Source organism: Eptatretus burgeri, chromosome 15 (assembly GCF_056783735.1).
Source record: "Eptatretus burgeri isolate ZD-2024b chromosome 15, Ebu_testis_v1, whole genome shotgun sequence".
NCBI lineage: Eukaryota > Metazoa > Chordata > Myxini > Myxiniformes > Myxinidae > Eptatretus > Eptatretus burgeri.
In genome coordinates, this window is record NC_140975.1 from 69,356,161 (window position 1) to 69,374,000 (window position 17,840).

General features: G+C 45.3%; 1 protein-coding gene across 3 annotated transcripts in view; it reads right to left on the reverse strand.

Moving 5' to 3' along the window:
- The window catches only part of LOC147012458 (1-phosphatidylinositol 4,5-bisphosphate phosphodiesterase gamma-1-like), a 91,342-nt gene extending 77,668 nt beyond the window's left edge, over positions 1 to 13,674 (reverse strand). For 2 of the 3 annotated variants that reach the window (XM_085856721.1, XM_085856719.1), the window contains exons 1-6: positions 13,282 to 13,424; positions 12,094 to 12,321; positions 11,843 to 11,903; positions 11,438 to 11,569; positions 10,843 to 10,984; positions 8,471 to 8,555 (exon numbers count right to left, since the gene is read on the reverse strand). In XM_085856721.1, the coding sequence (XP_085712847.1) occupies positions 8,471 to 8,555; positions 10,843 to 10,984; positions 11,438 to 11,569; positions 11,843 to 11,903; positions 12,094 to 12,306 (633 nt within the window). In that variant the 5' untranslated portion in view covers positions 12,307 to 12,321; positions 13,282 to 13,424. The other variant, XM_085856720.1, reaches the window with a different exon arrangement.
- Positions 13,675 to 17,840: the final 4,166 nt, after the last annotated feature.

Consider the following 17,840-nt stretch of genomic DNA (forward strand, 5'->3'; position numbering starts at 1 on the left):
GAAGGACATGCAGTCATTTCCGTCCTTTTGGAGAGGACATTAAGCTGGCTGTCCCATCTGCGAATGCTTGCTTGTGGAAGTTTGCATGGTATGTTTTGCAATGAGTGGACAATAATGGGACAACTGGTGAAATGTAGCACAATGTGAGCCACCTGGTCGAATGTTTGACAATATTGGCCACCTGGTCAAATGCAGGGCAACGTGGGCCACATGTTCAAATCCCAAAATGCTTCCGCTTGGTTGACACAGCATGACCCATTCTTCATTGTCAAACCTGTCTGTTCCATCATGATCTTGTACATCGGATGAATCTCACGGAAGAGCCAGACAAAAAAAAATGGAGAAAGAGTGTCAGAAAAATGATGGGGAGCAGCTGGGCATGGGACAATAACACCAAAATATACAGATGTAGCCCATATTGAACAAACCAAGGCCTGGGAGGCACATTCAGATGGGTGAATGGTGCGGCATGTGTCTTGATGGATGAAACTACAAGTTCATACACATCCCATCAATTGGGAACATACTCTGTACGGTGTGTCGGTGGTGCCTAAGCATTCTCCTAGGCTGTTGGGCACAGTCATAGACAGGTCACCACTCTGACAAAGGATACTCAAATGGCTCAATCATCCCAACAAGCTGGTACTCATTTTGCCAACCTCAGAAGGATGACAGGCTGAGTCATCCCCACCTTGTAATAATTCAATGGCCAAGCAAGATTTGAAGCCAGGACCTTCGGATCCCAAGAACACCACCCTAACCCTTTAGCCACCACCAGGCATGCATGCACATCCCATGAGGTCTAGTGTCCTCCTTCACATGAAGCGTTCGGTCATCACCAGTTGCTCGACAATTTCTAAGGTCCAGAAAAAAAACATACAATAGAAATAGAAAAAAAAACTCACCACAAAAGTAACTTTTCAAAATATAAATCTGATTTCATTTTGAAATGTAACTCGGTTCATGAAAAACATTTATTTTCCTACTTTTTCTCTTCACCTCTGTCTTCCTCACGCTGATCCCAAACCCCAACCCACAAAATTCATTCATAGGAAATGACTCTCAAGAAAACCAAGTCATTTTTATCAATCAGGAAAAACACCAGAGTGCTTATCTCCCTAACTTTGTTTTTATCGATACAATATCAGCTTGGGCGAGGAATGTGGGCCTACGGATAAGCTAAGCAAGCAAAACTACCACGGAGTAAATCCAGGCTGGTGAACCCAGCAAACAAAACTACCATGGAGAAAACCCAGGCTGGTGAACCCAGCAAACAAAACAACCATGGAGTAAACCCAGGCTGGTGAACCAAGCAAACAAAACTACCACGGAGTAAACCCAGGCTGGTGAACCCAGCAAACAAAACTACCATGGAGAAAACCCAGGCTGGTGAACCCAGCAAACAAAACAACCATGGAGTAAACCCAGGCTGGTGAACCAAGCAAACAAAACTACCACGGAGTAAACCCAGGCTGGTGAACCAAGCAAACAAAACTACCACGGAGTAAACCCAGGCTGGTGAACCCAGCAAACAAAACTACCATGGAGTAAACCCAGGCTGGTGAACCCAGCAAACAAAACTACCATGGAGTAAACCCAGGCTGGTGAACCAAGCAAACAAAACTACCATGGAGTAAACCCAGGCTGGTGAACCCAGCAAACAAAACTACCATGGAGTAAACCCAGGCTGGTGAACCAAGCAAACAAAACTACCACGGAGTAAACCCAGGCTGGTGAACCCAGCAAACAAAACTACCATGGAGTAAACCCAGGCTGGTGAACCCAGCAAACAAAACTACCATGGAGTAAACCCAGGCTGGTGAACCAAGCAAACAAAACTACCACGGAGTAAACCCAGGCTGGTGAACCCAGCAAACAAAACTACCATGGAGTAAACCCAGGCTGGTGAACCCAGCAAACAAAACTACCATGGAGTAAATCCAGGCTCGTGAACCCAGCAAACAAAACTACCATGGAGTAAACCCAGGCTGGTGAACCCAGCAAACAAAACAACCATGGAGTAAACCCAGGCTGGTGAACCCAGCAAACAAAACTACCACGGAGTAAACCCAGGCTGGTGAACCAAGCAAACAAAACTACCACGGAGTAAACCCAGGCTGGTGAACCCAGCAAACAAAACTACCATGGAGTAAATCCAGGCTCGTGAACCCAGCAAACAAAACTACCATGGAGTAAACCCAGGCTGGTGAACCCAGCAAACAAAACAACCATGGAGTAAACCCAGGCTGGTGAACCCAGCAAACAAAACTACCATGGAGAAAACCCAGGCTGGTGAACCAAGCAAACAAAACGACCACGGAGTAAACCCAGGCTGGTGAACCCAGCAAGAAAAACTATCATGGAGTAAACCCAGGCTGGTGAACCCAGCAAACAAAACTACCATGGAGTAAACCCAGGCTGGTGAACCAAGCAAGAAAATCTACCATGGAGTAAACCCAGGCTGGTGAACCCAGCAAACAAAACTACCACGGAGTAAATCCAGGCTGGTGAACCCAGCAAACAAAACTACCATGGAGTAAACCCAGGCTGGTGAACCAAGCAAGAAAATCTACCATGGAGTAAACCCAGGCTGGTGAACCCAGCAAACAAAACAACCATGGAGTAAACCCAGGCTGGTGAACCAAGCAAGAAAATCTACCATGGAGTAAACCCAGGCTGGTGAACCAGGCAAACAAAACTACCATGGAGTAAACCCAGGCTGGTGAACCAAGCAAACAAAACGACCACGGAGTAAACCCAGGCTGGTGAACCCAGCAAACAAAACTACCATGGAGTAAACCCAGGCTGGTGAACCAAGCAAGAAAATCTACCATGGAGTAAACCCAGGCTGGTGAACCAAGCAAACAAAACTACCATGGAGAAAACCCAGGCTGGTGAACCCAGCAAACAAAACAACCATGGAGTAAACCCAGGCTGGTGAACCCAGCAAACAAAACTACCATGGAGTAAACCCAGGCTGGTGAACCAAGCAAACAAAACTACCATGGAGTAACCCCAGGCTGGTGAACCCAGCAAACAAAACTACCATGGAGTATACCCAGGCTGGTGAACCAAGCAAACAAAACTACCATGGAGAAAACCCAGGCTGGTGAACCCAGCAAACAAAACAACCATGGAGTAAACCCAGGCTGGTGAACCCAGCAAACAAAACTACCATGGAGTAAACCCAGGCTGGTGAACCAAGCAAACAAAACTACCATGGAGTAACCCCAGGCTGGTGAACCCAGCAAACAAAACTACCATGGAGTAAACCCAGGCTGATGAACCCAGCAAACAAAACTACCATGGAGTAAACCCAGGCTGGTGAACCCAGCAAACAAAACAACCATGGAGTAAACCCAGGCTGGTGAACCCAGCAAACAAAACTACCATGGAGTAAACCCAGGCTGATGAACCCAGCAAACAAAACTACCATGGAGTAAACCCAGGCTGGTGAACCCAGCAAACAAAACGACCACGGAGTAACCCCAGGCTGGTGAACCCAGCAAACAAAACTACCATGGAGTAAACCCAGGCTGGTGAGCCAAGCAAGAAAAAACTACCACGGAGTAAACCCAGGCTGGTGAACCCAGCAAACAAAACTACCATGGAGTATACCCAGGCTGGTGAACCAAGCAAACAAAACTACCACGGAGTAAATCCAGGCTGGTGAACCCAGCAAACAAAACTACCACGGAGTAAATCCAGGCTGGTGAACCCAGCAAACAAAACTACCATGGAGTATACCCAGGCTGGTGAACCCAGCAAACAAAACTACCACGGAGTAAATCCAGGCTGGTGAACCCAGCAAACAAAACTACCATGGAGTATACCCAGGCTGGTGAACCAAGCAAACAAAACTACCACGGAGTAAATCCAGGCTGGTGAACCCAGCAAACAAAACTACCATGGAGTATACCCAGGCTGGTGAACCCAGCAAACAAAACTACCACGGAGTAAATCCAGGCTGGTGAACCCAGTAAACAAAACTACCATGGAGTAAACCCAGGCTGGTGAACCAAGCAAGAAAATCTACCATGGAGTAAACCCAGGCTGGTGAACCCAGCAAACAAAACTACCATGGAGTAAACCCAGGCTGGTGAACCCAGCAAACAAAACTACCATGGAGTATACCCAGGCTGGTGAACCAAGCAAGAAAATCTACCACGGAGTAAACCCAGGCTGGTGAACCCAGCAAACAAAACTACCACGGAGTAAACCCAGGCTGGTGAACCCAGCAAACAAAACTACCACGGAGTAAATCCAGGCTGGTGAACCCAGCAAACAAAACAACCATGGAGTATACCCAGGCTGGTGAACCAAGCAAGAAAATCTACCATGGAGTGAACCCAGGCTGGTGAACCAAGCAAGAAAATCTACCATGGAGTGAACCCAGGCTGGTGAACCAAGCAAGAAAATCTACCATGGAGTAAACCCAGGCTGGTGAACCCAGCAAACAAAACTACCATGGAGTAAACCCAGGCTGGTGAACCCAGCAAACAAAACTACCATGGAGTAAACCCAGGCTGGTGAACCCAGGAAACAAAACTACCACGGAGTAAACCCAGGCTGGTGAACCCAGCAAACAAAACTACCATGGAGTATACCCAGGCTGGTGAACCCAGCAAACAAAACTACCATGGAGTATACCCAGGCTGGTGAACCCAGCAAACAAAACAACCATGGAGTAAACCCAGGCTGGTGAACCAAGCAAGAAAATCTACCATGGAGTAAACCCAGGCTGGTGAACCCAGCAAACAAAACTACCACGGAGTAAATCCAGGCTGGTGAACCCAGCAAACAAAACTACCATGGAGTAAATCCAGGCTGGTGAACCCAGCAAACAAAACAACCATGGAGTGAACCCAGGCTGGTGAACCAAGCAAGAAAATCTACCATGGAGTGAACCCAGGCTGGTGAACCAAGCAAGAAAATCTACCATGGAGTGAACCCAGGCTGGTGAACCCAGGAAACAAAACTACCACGGAGTAAACCCAGGCTGGTGAACCCAGCAAACAAAACTACCATCGAGTATACCCAGGCTGGTGAACCCAGCAAACAAAACTACCATGGAGTATACCCAGGCTGGTGAACCCAGCAAACAAAACAACCATGGAGTGAACCCAGGCTGGTGAACCAAGCAAGAAAATCTACCATGGAGTAAACCCAGGCTGGTGAACCCAGCAAACAAAACTACCATGGAGTAAACCCAGGCTGGTGAACCCAGGAAACAAAACTACCACGGAGTAAACCCAGGCTGGTGAACCCAGCAAACAAAACTACCATGGAGTATACCCAGGCTGGTGAACCCAGCAAACAAAACTACCATGGAGTATACCCAGGCTGGTGAACCCAGCAAACAAAACAACCATGGAGTAAACCCAGGCTGGTGAACCAAGCAAGAAAATCTACCATGGAGTAAACCCAGGCTGGTGAACCCAGCAAACAAAACTACCACGGAGTAAATCCAGGCTGGTGAACCCAGCAAACAAAACTACCATGGAGTAAATCCAGGCTGGTGAACCCAGCAAACAAAACAACCATGGAGTGAACCCAGGCTGGTGAACCAAGCAAGAAAATCTACCATGGAGTGAACCCAGGCTGGTGAACCAAGCAAGAAAATCTACCATGGAGTAAACCCAGGCTGGTGAACCCAGCAAACAAAACTACCATGGAGTAAACCCAGGCTGGTGAACCCAGCAAACAAAACTACCATGGAGTAAACCCAGGCTGGTGAACCCAGCAAACAAAACTACCACGGAGTAAATCCAGGCTGGTGAACCCAGCAAACAAAACTACCATGGAGTATACCCAGGCTGGTGAACCCAGCAAACAAAACTACCACGGAGTAAACCCAGGCTGGTGAACCAAGCAAGAAAATCTACCATGGAGTAAACCCAGGCTGGTGAACCCAGCAAACAAAACTACCATGGAGTAAACCCAGGCTGGTGAACCCAGCAAACAAAACAACCATGGAGTGAACCCAGGCTGGTGAACCCAGCAAACAAAACTACCATGGAGTAAACCCAGGCTGGTGAACCCAGCAAACAAAACTACCACGGAGTAAACCCAGGCTGGTGAACCCAGCAAACAAAACAACCATGGAGTAAACCCAGGCTGGTGAACCCAGCAAACAAAACTACCATGGAGTAAACCCAGGCTGGTGAACCCAGCAAACAAAACTACCATGGAGTAAACCCAGGCTGGTGAACCCAGCAAACAAAACTACCACGGAGTAAACCCAGGCTGGTGAACCCAGCAAACAAAACAACCATGGAGTGAACCCAGGCTGGTGAACCAAGCAAGAAAATCTACCATGGAGTGAACCCAGGCTGGTGAACCAAGCAAGAAAATCTACCATGGAGTAAACCCAGGCTGGTGAACCCAGGAAACAAAACTACCACGGAGTAAACCCAGGCTGGTGAACCCAGCAAACAAAACTACCATGGAGTATACCCAGGCTGGTGAACCCAGCAAACAAAACTACCATGGAGTAAACCCAGGCTGGTGAACCCAGCAAACAAAACAACCATGGAGTAAACCCAGGCTGGTGAACCCAGCAAACAAAACTACCATGGAGTAAACCCAGGCTGGTGAACCCAGCAAACAAAACAACCATGGAGTAAACCCAGGCTGGTGAACCCAGCAAACAAAACTACCATGGAGTAAACCCAGGCTGGTGAACCCAGCAAACAAAACTACCATGGAGTAAACCCAGGCTGGTGAACCCAGCAAACAAAACTACCACGGAGTAAACCCAGGCTGGTGAACCCAGCAAACAAAACTACCATGGAGTATACCCAGGCTGGTGAACCCAGCAAACAAAACTACCACGGAGTAAACCCAGGCTGGTGAACCCAGCAAACAAAACAACCATGGAGTAAACCCAGGCTGGTGAACCCAGCAAACAAAACTACCATGGAGTAAACCCAGGCTGGTGAACCCAGCAAACAAAACAACCATGGAGTAAACCCAGGCTGGTGAACCCAGCAAACAAAACTACCATGGAGTAAACCCAGGCTGGTGAACCCAGCAAACAAAACTACCATGGAGTATACCCAGGCTGGTGAACCCAGCAAACAAAACAACCATGGAGTAAACCCAGGCTGGTGAACCCAGCAAACAAAACTACCATGGAGTAAACCCAGACTGGTGAACAAAGCAAACAAAACTACCATGGAGTAAACCCAGGCTGGTGAACCAAGCAAGAAAATCTACCACAGAGTAAACCCAGGCTGGTGAACCCAGCAAACAAAACAACCATGGAGTGAACCCAGGCTGGTGAACCAAGCAAGAAAATCTACCATGGAGTAAACCCAGGCTAGTGAAGCCAGCAAACAAAACTACCATGGAGTAAACCCAGGCTGGTGAACCCAGCAAACAAAACTACCATGGAGTAAACCCAGGCTGGTGAACCCAGCAAACAAAACTACCATGGAGTGAACCCAGGCTGGTGAACCAAGCAAGAAAATCTACCATGGAGTAAACCCAGGCTAGTGAAGCCAGCAAACAAAACTACCATGGAGTAAACCCAGGCTGGTGAACCCAGCAAACAAAACTACCATGGAGTAAACCCAGGCTGGTGAACCCAGCAAACAAAACTACCATGGAGTGAACCCAGGCTGGTGAACCCAGCAAACAAAACTACCATGGAGTGAACCCAGGCTGGTGAACCAAGCAAGAAAATCTACCATGGAGTGAACCCAGGCTGGTGAGCCTGCGTGGTTTAGGCCCAAAGCAGGATACAATTCCAGACTGACAAAAACGATGCAATAAAAGGTCTTGATGAAGAAATTAAATCAATTATAAAACTGACGACTCAAAAATTATTTCCTTATATGCCAGGATATGTTGGAAATGGACAGCATATCCTACACCCCACATGTGTGTGTATGTGTATGAGTACGTGTGTGTGTGTGTGTGTCGCAGGGATTCATTGGTAAGAGGAAAGATGCTTACAATGGAGACCTTACGGGGGAATGTGTATACCGTGACAGCTCGGTGAGGAAAGGGTACCAGGAAGTAAACGATGAACACAATGTTAAAATAATCATTCACAACAACTTGGACAAGCCAGTCATTACAAACAAAATGGGAGAGAGAGAGAGAGAGAGAGAGAGAGAGAGAGAGAGAGAGAGAGAGAGAGAGAGAGAGAGAGAGAGAGAGAGAGAGAGAGAGAGAGAGAGAGAGAGAGAGAGAGAGAGAGAGAGAGAGAGAGAGAGAGAGAGAGAGAGAGAGAGATTTTAGAGAGAGAGAGAGAGATTTTAGAGAGAGAGAGAGAGAGAGAGAGAGAGAGAGAGAGAGAGAGAGAGAGAGAGAGAGAGAGAGAGAGAGAGAGAGAGAGAGAGAGAGAGAGAGAGATCGACAGGGCATGACCTTGAACCAAAATGGGGCAGTATGCCAAGGTCAGGTGGATTTTTCTCAAGTTTTGTATCAACATCAGCCATGTCAAAGAGAAAGAGAAACTCACCAGGAATTTGTCTCTTATGTAGCGAGTACTTGGAGCCTTGAAGTTCACATTTGGTAGAAATACCTTGAGATCCTTCAAGCTGATACTGCAAGACAAAGAGAATGGGAGGTGAGGAGGACACACAGAGCGAGAGAATGGGAGGTGAGGACACACAGGGCGAGAGAATGGGAGGTGAGGACACACAGGGCGAGAGAATGGGAGGTGAGGACACACAGGGCGAGAGAATGGGAGGTGAGGAGGACACACAGGGCGAGAGAATGGGAGGTGAGGACACACAGAGCGAGAGAATGGGAGGTGAGGAGGACACACAGGGCGAGAGAATGGGAGGTGAGGACACACAGAGCGAGAGAATGGGAGGTGATAGGTTTGTAATTACTTATGTAAGGGTGATAGGTTTGTAATTACTTATGTAAGGGTGATAGGTTTGTAATTACTTATGTAAGGGTGATAGGTTTGTAATTACTTATGTAAGGGTGATAGGTTTGTAATTACTTATGTAAGGGTGATAGGTTTGTAATTACTTATGTAAGGGTGATAGGTTTGTAATTACTTATGTAAGGGTGATAGGTTTGTAATTACTTATGTAAGGGTGATAGGTTTGTAATTACTTATGTAAGGGTGATAGGTTTGTAATTACTTATGTAAGGGTGATAGGTTTGCAATTACTTATGTAAGGGTGATACGTTTGTAATTACTTATGTAAGGGTAATACGTTTGTAATTACTTATGTAAGGGTGATAGGTTTGTAATTACTTATGTAAGGGTGATAGGTTTGTAATTACTTATGTAAGGGTGATAGGTTTGTAATTACTTATGTAAGGGTGATAGGTTTGTAATTACTTATGTAAGGGTGATAGGTTTGTAATTACTTATGTAAGGGTGATAGGTTTGTAATTACTTATGTAAGGGTGATAGGTTTGTAATTACTTATGTAAGGGTGATAGGTTTGCAATTACTTATGTAAGGGTGATACGTTTGTAATTACTTATGCAAGGGTGATAGGTTTGTAATTACTTATGTAAGGGTGATAGGTTTGTAATTACTTATGTAAGGGTGGTAGGTTTGTAATTACTTATGTAAGGGTGATAGGTTTGTAATTACTTATGTAAGGGTGATAGGTTTGTAATTACTTATGTAAGGGTGATAGGTTTGTAATTACTTATGTAAGGGTGATAGGTTTGTAATTACTTATGTAAGGGTGATAGGTTTGTAATTACTTATGTAAGGGTGATAGGTTTGTAATTACTTATGTAAGGGTGATAGGTTTGTAATTACTTATGTAAGGGTGATAGGTTTGTAATTACTTATGTAAGGGTGATAGGTTTGTAATTACTTATGTAAGGGTGATAGGTTTGTAATTACTTATGTAAGGGTGATAGGTTTGTAATTACTTATGTAAGGGTGATAGGTTTGTAATTACTTATGTAAGGGTGATAGGTTTGTAATTACTTATGTAAGGGTGATAGGTTTGTAATTACTTATGTAAGGGTGATAGGTTTGTAATTACTTATGTAAGGGTGATAGGTTTGTAATTACTTATGTAAGGGTGATAGGTTTGTAATTACTTATGTAAGGGTGATAGGTTTGTAATTACTTATGTAAGGGTGATAGGTTTGTAATTACTTATGTAAGGGTGATAGGTTTGTAATTACTTATGTAAGGGTGATAGGTTTGTAAGCAAGTGAACGCTCAAATGGATGTCTCATGTTAACTGATCGCACGCAGCCAACGTTCCTTGTTCCTTGTACATTGGGGTTAGAAAAGGGAAATTTTATGGGATCTGGTGAAATCCGAACAGTGAGCTAATCTGAGAGCAAACGTTCGAATCAAAGTGAGAATTGGAAGCAAAGCTGTGTTTCGGGCCAAGCAATCATCTGAACACAGTGCAACAACTAATGTGGTGACTTGTGGGACGATCGGGTCCAGATTGGACAACAAATGTGCAGCGAGTCCTTATCTTGGCTTCACAGCAACTTCAAGGAAGGTCTTGGTGAAAGAGAGAAAAAAAGGAAAAAAAAACATTTGGCAACCCACTCACACGTTGCGACGAGGTCAAATTGTTTTACGTGTGTGTGTGTGTGTGTGTGTGTGTGTGTGTGTGTGTGTGTGTGTGTGTGTGTGTGTGTGTGTGTGTGTGTGTGTGTGTGTGTGTGTGTGTGTGTGTGTGCGTGTGTTCTTTCAGCCTCAGTTGCCTAGTTTTTGAGGTATGAAATATACTCGGTGGTTTACAATTGCTTTCCACTAGTGCTGAGGGTACCGGAACACAATGGCCTGAAGTTAACATCCACAAGGAGAGCAAGCAGAAGCGATCACGTAAAAAGTCACGTGATGGTACAAAGTCATGGTACAAACAAGCTTTGTGGAACCTCCACCTGCCAGCTTTCGTCCGATCCATGGTGTAGAACTGCTTTCTCAACCACCTCTCAATTTGCAGCGGACTGGAGGAGTTCCGTGTGTCCTTCACTATCCACCTCAGGCCCAAGATCCATGTTTGCACATCCTCATGATTCTGACCTGATGGGAGAGAAGGAAGGTTTCATGATGGAAAACACAAGGAAGCAAAGTCAATCCACATGGGAATGATGTCCCAAATGTAATTATAGAGGGAAGGAGAATGGGAAATCCATGTGAGATGAACGGATGAGGAGAGATTAATAAAACTGGAAATGCAGACATCGATACGATAGGTAGGATCACAGGTTAAACGATGAAACACCTTCTCCACTACAACCAACTTTACTATGTATCCAATTCTCTCTTCCAGGTGAAAAACACAACCTCTTGTTTACCTTTACCTGGTCTCCCACAATTATCATCATTTTCTTACCTTCACCTGCATTTAATGTAAGCCCTCTAAACGTCTTCGTCAATGCTCTCTACCTCATTCGAGTCTGTTCACCTATTTATTACCAGTCTACTTTGTCTTTACCTGAGTGTTCATTAAATCCTCCCTCCCACCGATCCCACCTGCGATCGACAGAAACTTGAGGCGGAACTCAGACCCGTGAAGGACAACAAAGCACGTGGAGGCTTCGTAGTCGTCCGGGGTACGATCAGAGTACGCCCCTCGTCGAACCTCCCGTACTTCACGTAGATCCACTGAAAATGGAGGGCAAGCAGGGTATGAAACATCATCATTGACGGGTTCATTCGTAGCAGCTCGGGTCGCTCAGCCGTGCTGAGGTTAAATATAAACATTGAGAAATTCCTCAACAAGGTCCACGTGGAATTGAACGAAACAACACATTGCCATCGGAATGTCACGTGACAATAATCAATTCATTTCAAGAAACACACACATCACGTGTCGAGAGGCATAGCTCTTCAAGTAGTCATACTAGTCACGACTCGATCCCGGACCTCCAAGCTTACCTGTGCCCTCCACTCGATCAGCCGTGCGACTCCAGATGAGCTGTCTGGTCTCCAGTATCACCTGGTGCCCGGAAGGAACACGTCACGCAGTAAGTTCATCTTGATTCCCATCACCGAGTTAAAGCACACATGGTTACATCGCCGAAGACAGGACGCACAAGCGACGTGACCTCACCCATAAAGGGATTGCACCACACAAACTTTATGTACATAATAAAATCAAGGATGACGAATTAAGGTTCACCAAAGACCTGAAAGGTTCGTCTCTCCGGGCGACCCCTGCGGCCGGACAGGAGGGTCATGACCGCGCCGAGCTCCAGAGTTCGCATGAGTTTGGCCTCCTCGGCTTGAGTGAGGACCGATCGTCGTGCTTCGGTCTCTCCAGTGGGAACGGTCGGAGGAGAAGCCATTAAACTGCCGTCGCCGCTTCCACCCAGCGATACTCGGCTGTTGTGTCCAGCCATAACGAGCCCATGAACCTGCAAACAGATCCACTTGATGTTGTTCGTCCCATTAACACCAATCTTACTCATCAAAACCATTTTCACTTTTCGATACATTCTTACTCGGCTGTTGTGTCCGGCCATAACGAGCCCATGAACCTGCAAACAGATCCACTTGATGTTGTTCGTCCCATTAACACCATTCTTACTCATCAAAACCATTTTCACTTTTCGATACATTCTCTCACTCCACTCGTCCGTGTGTTACTTATCCCCCTCCACAAACATGCTTTGTTTGGAACTCTTCACCGTGCACCCTCACCTCCTTTTCCCCTCCAGAACCGAATAAGTTTCTTTGTCTTCTTCTTGTTTTTCCACTTCCTAAACCCCAGTGTATTGCATAACTCCATCACCTCAATGAGATGGTCTTCTCTCTGACTCCTAAACCACTCACCACTCGTCATACCTGACCTGCTTCATTCTCCAGCTTCCTCGCAATGACATCACAGGTTCTTCAATGAACACCTGCACTTGCCAAGAATAAGCAGCGAAGAGTTCATTCACAAGGAAAGGGAAGAAGGGTTAGGAATGGGGTTGGGGTTGTTGAGGTGAGGTGATGGGTCCACTCAGCAGACCTTGTACACAAAGTTCATGACCTGACCGGGAATCGCTCGTGAACAATCAGCGACAGACATGACAGCCGGAGGATCGATACTGCAGCATGTGATACAGACAGACAGACAGACAGAAAGACGAGGACGGACAACAGACACGTACAAACATGCTCAACCGTGTTGTGAACTCTCCATGCTCCATCACATGACCTTCCTTGGCTAAAACAAAGAAAGCTCAGCTGCCAACAGGAAAACATCTGCACCAAATTAACACCACACTCCACCGTCTTGTTCCTCCGTGTCCACTTCTTTGTCTTGCAGTGGGAAGACGAAAACAGAGTTGATATAAACGTGAAGGGTCTAGTTAAATGTCCCCACTCACCGAGCAATAGACCTTTCATCCAGCGTGTCACTCTGTCACTGGGGCGGTGACCTGTGGAGGTCTCTCAAACTTTCTCCAACACATCACCTTGCACCTTTTCACGCTCGTCTCCCTCCAAAATCCAACCCTCTTGCCCTTTCTCTTCTCACCTTCTCCTCCAATAGTCACGCCCCTTTCACGTTCGCCGATCTCGCTCCATCTCCTTCCCGCCCTTTTCCGCTGTACGTCCCTCTCACGGCGCCTCTTCCTCCCGCTGTTGGACAAAGCGAGGATGGCACGTTATCACTATGGTGGCGACGCGATTATCCCTTCACGTGGTATTGGGCATCGGTGTGAAACTCCCTTTGGCGGACTCGATCGAAAAGGACTTCATATCAACCTGGCTTAGAAATTCCCGAACAAGCGCATCCGATAGGGCACGGTGCCAGCAGGGGGCGCTGCATCGCAGAGCACGACCTGCCCACAAGCACAAGGTCCTCGTTTGTCAGAGGACAACAAGGAAAAAAAACAAGGAGGACCAAGAAAGGGCAATCGGAGATTGCATGACCCTCGCCAGAACTCGTTTTGTGTGTTGTACTTTGTGTGGCAAATAAACGGAAGGATGGGCTCAATGAAAGGTCAAAATGGACTTGTTTTAAATGTGTAAAGGTCAAAGGTCTGAAAAGTTGTGAAGGTCAAATGGTCTGAAGGTCTAGAGGCTGAAAGGTCTGAAAAGGTCTAAAGTGTATTAAGGATTTTAAAAGGTCGAAGGGGTCCAATGGTTGTAATTTAATATCAAAAGGGTCGGAATTGTCTGAGGTTGTGTAAAGGGTCTTACAACGCCTAAAAAGAGTCAAAAGGTCAAAGGGGCCTAACGGGTATTATAAGGTCTGAAATGTGTGAAAGTTTAAAGGGAAGAAAGGAGTCTAAGCGTCTTTGGAGTCTAAAGGGGTTAAGACGATCTAAAAGGTCTTCGAGGTCGCAGGGTTCTTCAGGGTGTAATGGGATCAATATAGAGTCTAAGGGCTCTAAAAGCGTCTTAGCATTCTAAGGGGGAGGGTCTTAAAGAGTTTATGAGTCGAGACTCTAAAGGGTCTAATAGATCTAAAACGTCTTAGGAATTGAAAGGGTCTCGAGCAGTGTTTCTCAAGGTGGGGCGTGGAGATATTTTGGTGGGGCATGAGGATTCAGAATTAATGAATCAATATATGATCCCTTTCATAGCTTTGCACTTTCAAATTTTCAACTGACAAAATTAACAAAACTGAAACTGACAAAATGTGTTCCTCGAATCAAACAAATCTGCAGCCAGCGTCAAGGACAGGGCTCCCATTGAAGTGAGGAGCAATTGAATAAAATTTGCAATAAAGTTTCATTAAAGCCTTTTGAATACATATGTACTATATACTGTAGTGTCTCCAATCATGGTAGGGCGTACGATTATTTTGAAAATCAAAGTGGGGCGTGGGACAAAAAAGGTTGAGAAACACTGGTCGAAAGGGTCTTAAGGGTTTGAAGGGTCTTCAAAGTCTGAAAGGTCTTAGGGGTCTTAAATGATCTTTGGGGTCCAGAGGGTCTGAAAGGTCTTTGGGGTCTTAAAGGGCATTAGGATTCTTAAGGGTATTAAGGATCTAAAGGGTCTTATGGGCCTCAAAGGATCTTTAGAGTCCAAGGGGTTTTAGATATGGTGACACCATCTCCGACTTGTTTCCAGTTGTGTGTGTGTGTGTGTGTGTGTGTGTGTGTGTGTGTGTGTGTGTGTGTGTGTGTGTGTGTGTGTGTGTGTGTGTGTGTGTGTGTGTGTGTGTGTGTGTGTGTGTGTGTGTGTGTGTGTGTGTGTGTGTATGTGTGTATATGTGTGTGTGTGTGTGTGTGTGTGTGTGTGTGTGTGTGTGTGTGTGTGTGTGTGTGTGTGTGTGTGTGTGTGTGTGTGTGTGTGTGTGTGTGTGTGTGTGTGTGTGTGTGTGTGTGTTGTTCATAAAGCATAACACATTCTCTCAACTAACTCCCCTACCCCCATATATATATATATATATATATATATATATATATATATATATATATATATATATATATATATATATATATATATCTCTCTTTCTCCCATCCTTGCTCTCCCCCAACCAATACAGTGTGTGTTTGTGTGTGTGTGTGTGTGTGTGTGTGTGTGTGTGTGTGTGTGTGTGTGTGTGTGTGTGTGTGTGTGTGTGTGTGTGTGTGTGTGTGTGTGTGTGTGTGTTGTTCATAAAGCATAACATATTCTCTCGACTAACTCCACTACCCCCGTATATATATATATATATATATATATATATATATATATATATATATAGATATATATATAGATAGATATATATATATATATATATATATATATATATATATATATATATATATATATATATATATATATATATATACAGTATGTATCTCTCATCCTTGCTCTCCCCCAACCAATACAGTGCAGCACCTGATTCCCATACCTCTCTCACTCTCCACCGCCCCCCCCCCCCCGTCTCTGGACGGTGGTTATGTCTGGACAGTGGATATCTCAGTATGTGTCTTGATGGTGGTTATGTCCAGGCGGTATTTGTCTCCCAATGGTATTTTATCTCTGGACGTGTCCGGATGGGAGTTTGGCTCTGGACGTGTCCGGGTGGTGTTTGCCTTTGAACGTGTCTGGGTGGTGTTTGTCTCCGAGCGGCTTGGCTCCAGACGTGTCTGGATCGGAGTTTATCTCTGCATGTGTCCGAGCAATGTTTGTCTCCGGACAGTTTGGCTCCGGACGCGTCCAGGCAGTGTTTGTCTCCGAACATGTCCGGGCAGTGTTTGCGGCTGGACGGGAGTTTGTCTCTGGACACGTCTAGGCAGTGTTTTTCTCCAAACGTGTCCAGGGTGGTGTTTATGTACGGACAGGAGTTTGTCTCCAGACGTGTCCGGGCAGTGTTGGCCTCCGGACAGACACCTCCCGAGGCACCCACCACACGGCACCGCAGGACCCAACAAAAGCGGAAACATCGTCTAATTGATGTGAGATTGAAAGCATGTGTTCTTTTTCCGGAAACGAACAACCAAGCAGCTTGAAGAGCACTCTACAAGTGGCTTAAGCATTCAAGCAAGCACTCCAACGAAACGGTCGATATGAAAGGGCTCCCTTTGCACGCAATTGGCAATCACCGAACCGTCATATTAAACATACACCTATCAGAGACTCCCAAAATATCAAATGTGTCCGAATTGGACAAATTAACACTTTTCTAGGAAGTGGAACTGCTTGTAAGTTCAATTCTGGAGATTAAATTTTGTAACATTTCGTTTAAGAGATACTCGTGGTGATCGCATGTGCGGAAATTAACGAATACAATGAACGCTGACGTCTCCGGGTGTTTATAAGTATTGCAATGTTCCCAGCGATTCGTCGCGATGATGAACGGCTTGTTCCAAGTTGCGGCCTGTTCCAAGTCAAGGTAATGTTGAGCAGGCCAAAAAAACATGGCGGCTTCAGGCCCCAGCGAGGTTACCAAGGAAACGCATTAAGATCCCAGACAGCGAGGTGGCCGAGGATGTGCCTGATGAAGGATATAATTTAATAAGGCCGTTAATTATCTTCAAAAGGGATGTTTTGATTAACCCAAACACCCAACGTTCACTCTTGCACATTCCTTGGAGTTTTCTTAGTATGCATGCAAAAGTTTCAGGCTGCTAGGATTTTATAGTTTTGGAGTTATGGAAGAGACACACTGACGCACGCACGCACATTGCCTTTTATTCGTATACGATCAAATACAACCCGTGGCTTCGCTGATGGAGGATATTAACGAAGGGGTTGAGGGGGATGTGGGGATTGCTATGTCTCACCAAACGCTGCTATACCACGGGAGGGAGGATGCGAGGAAGGGGAAAAGAAAGAAAGAGATAGAGATAGAGAGACTGCGAGACACAGACACTTTTGTATCTTTTTATTATAAAAATAGAAAAGAAAGCCCCCAAATGAGAGTTACATTTTCATTTCAGAGAAAGAAAGAAAACCAAGAAACAATTTCTGAAGAAGGGAAAGGATGAATCGGGTGGATTATATACAAAACATTTCACAAAAGGATAAACATTCCTCTCGGACTTTGCAAATAACTTCATTTATACACCATTTTGATTCGAACTGCGGTAATCTTCCAGTTACTGAAAAGAAAGCAAAATCCAATTTAACGACTTATTACAAGATTTTGGAACAAAAACAAAGCATCTTCATCATTTACTCCAACACCGTCAAGTTTTCTTTTCCTTGACTTATATACCGCCATCTTTGCCTGAGCAAGCAGGAAATTGGCAAACACAGCATTAGAATTTTTGTGTGGGATATCCAATCCGTAGATGAACACACAAGTGTTAAAAATCAAACCAAACCTCACAAAACAATTCCGAAGTAAAATAAATAAAAGTGCCAACCGTTGGCATTCAACATCGATGTGAAAAAGGTTTTCAGATTTCTTACAAAAAGGACATTCATCTACAAGCAGATTTGAAAAATGGTGTAACAAGTGATTGGAAGGAAGGATCCAGTGTACTAGTCTCCATTGGAGGTC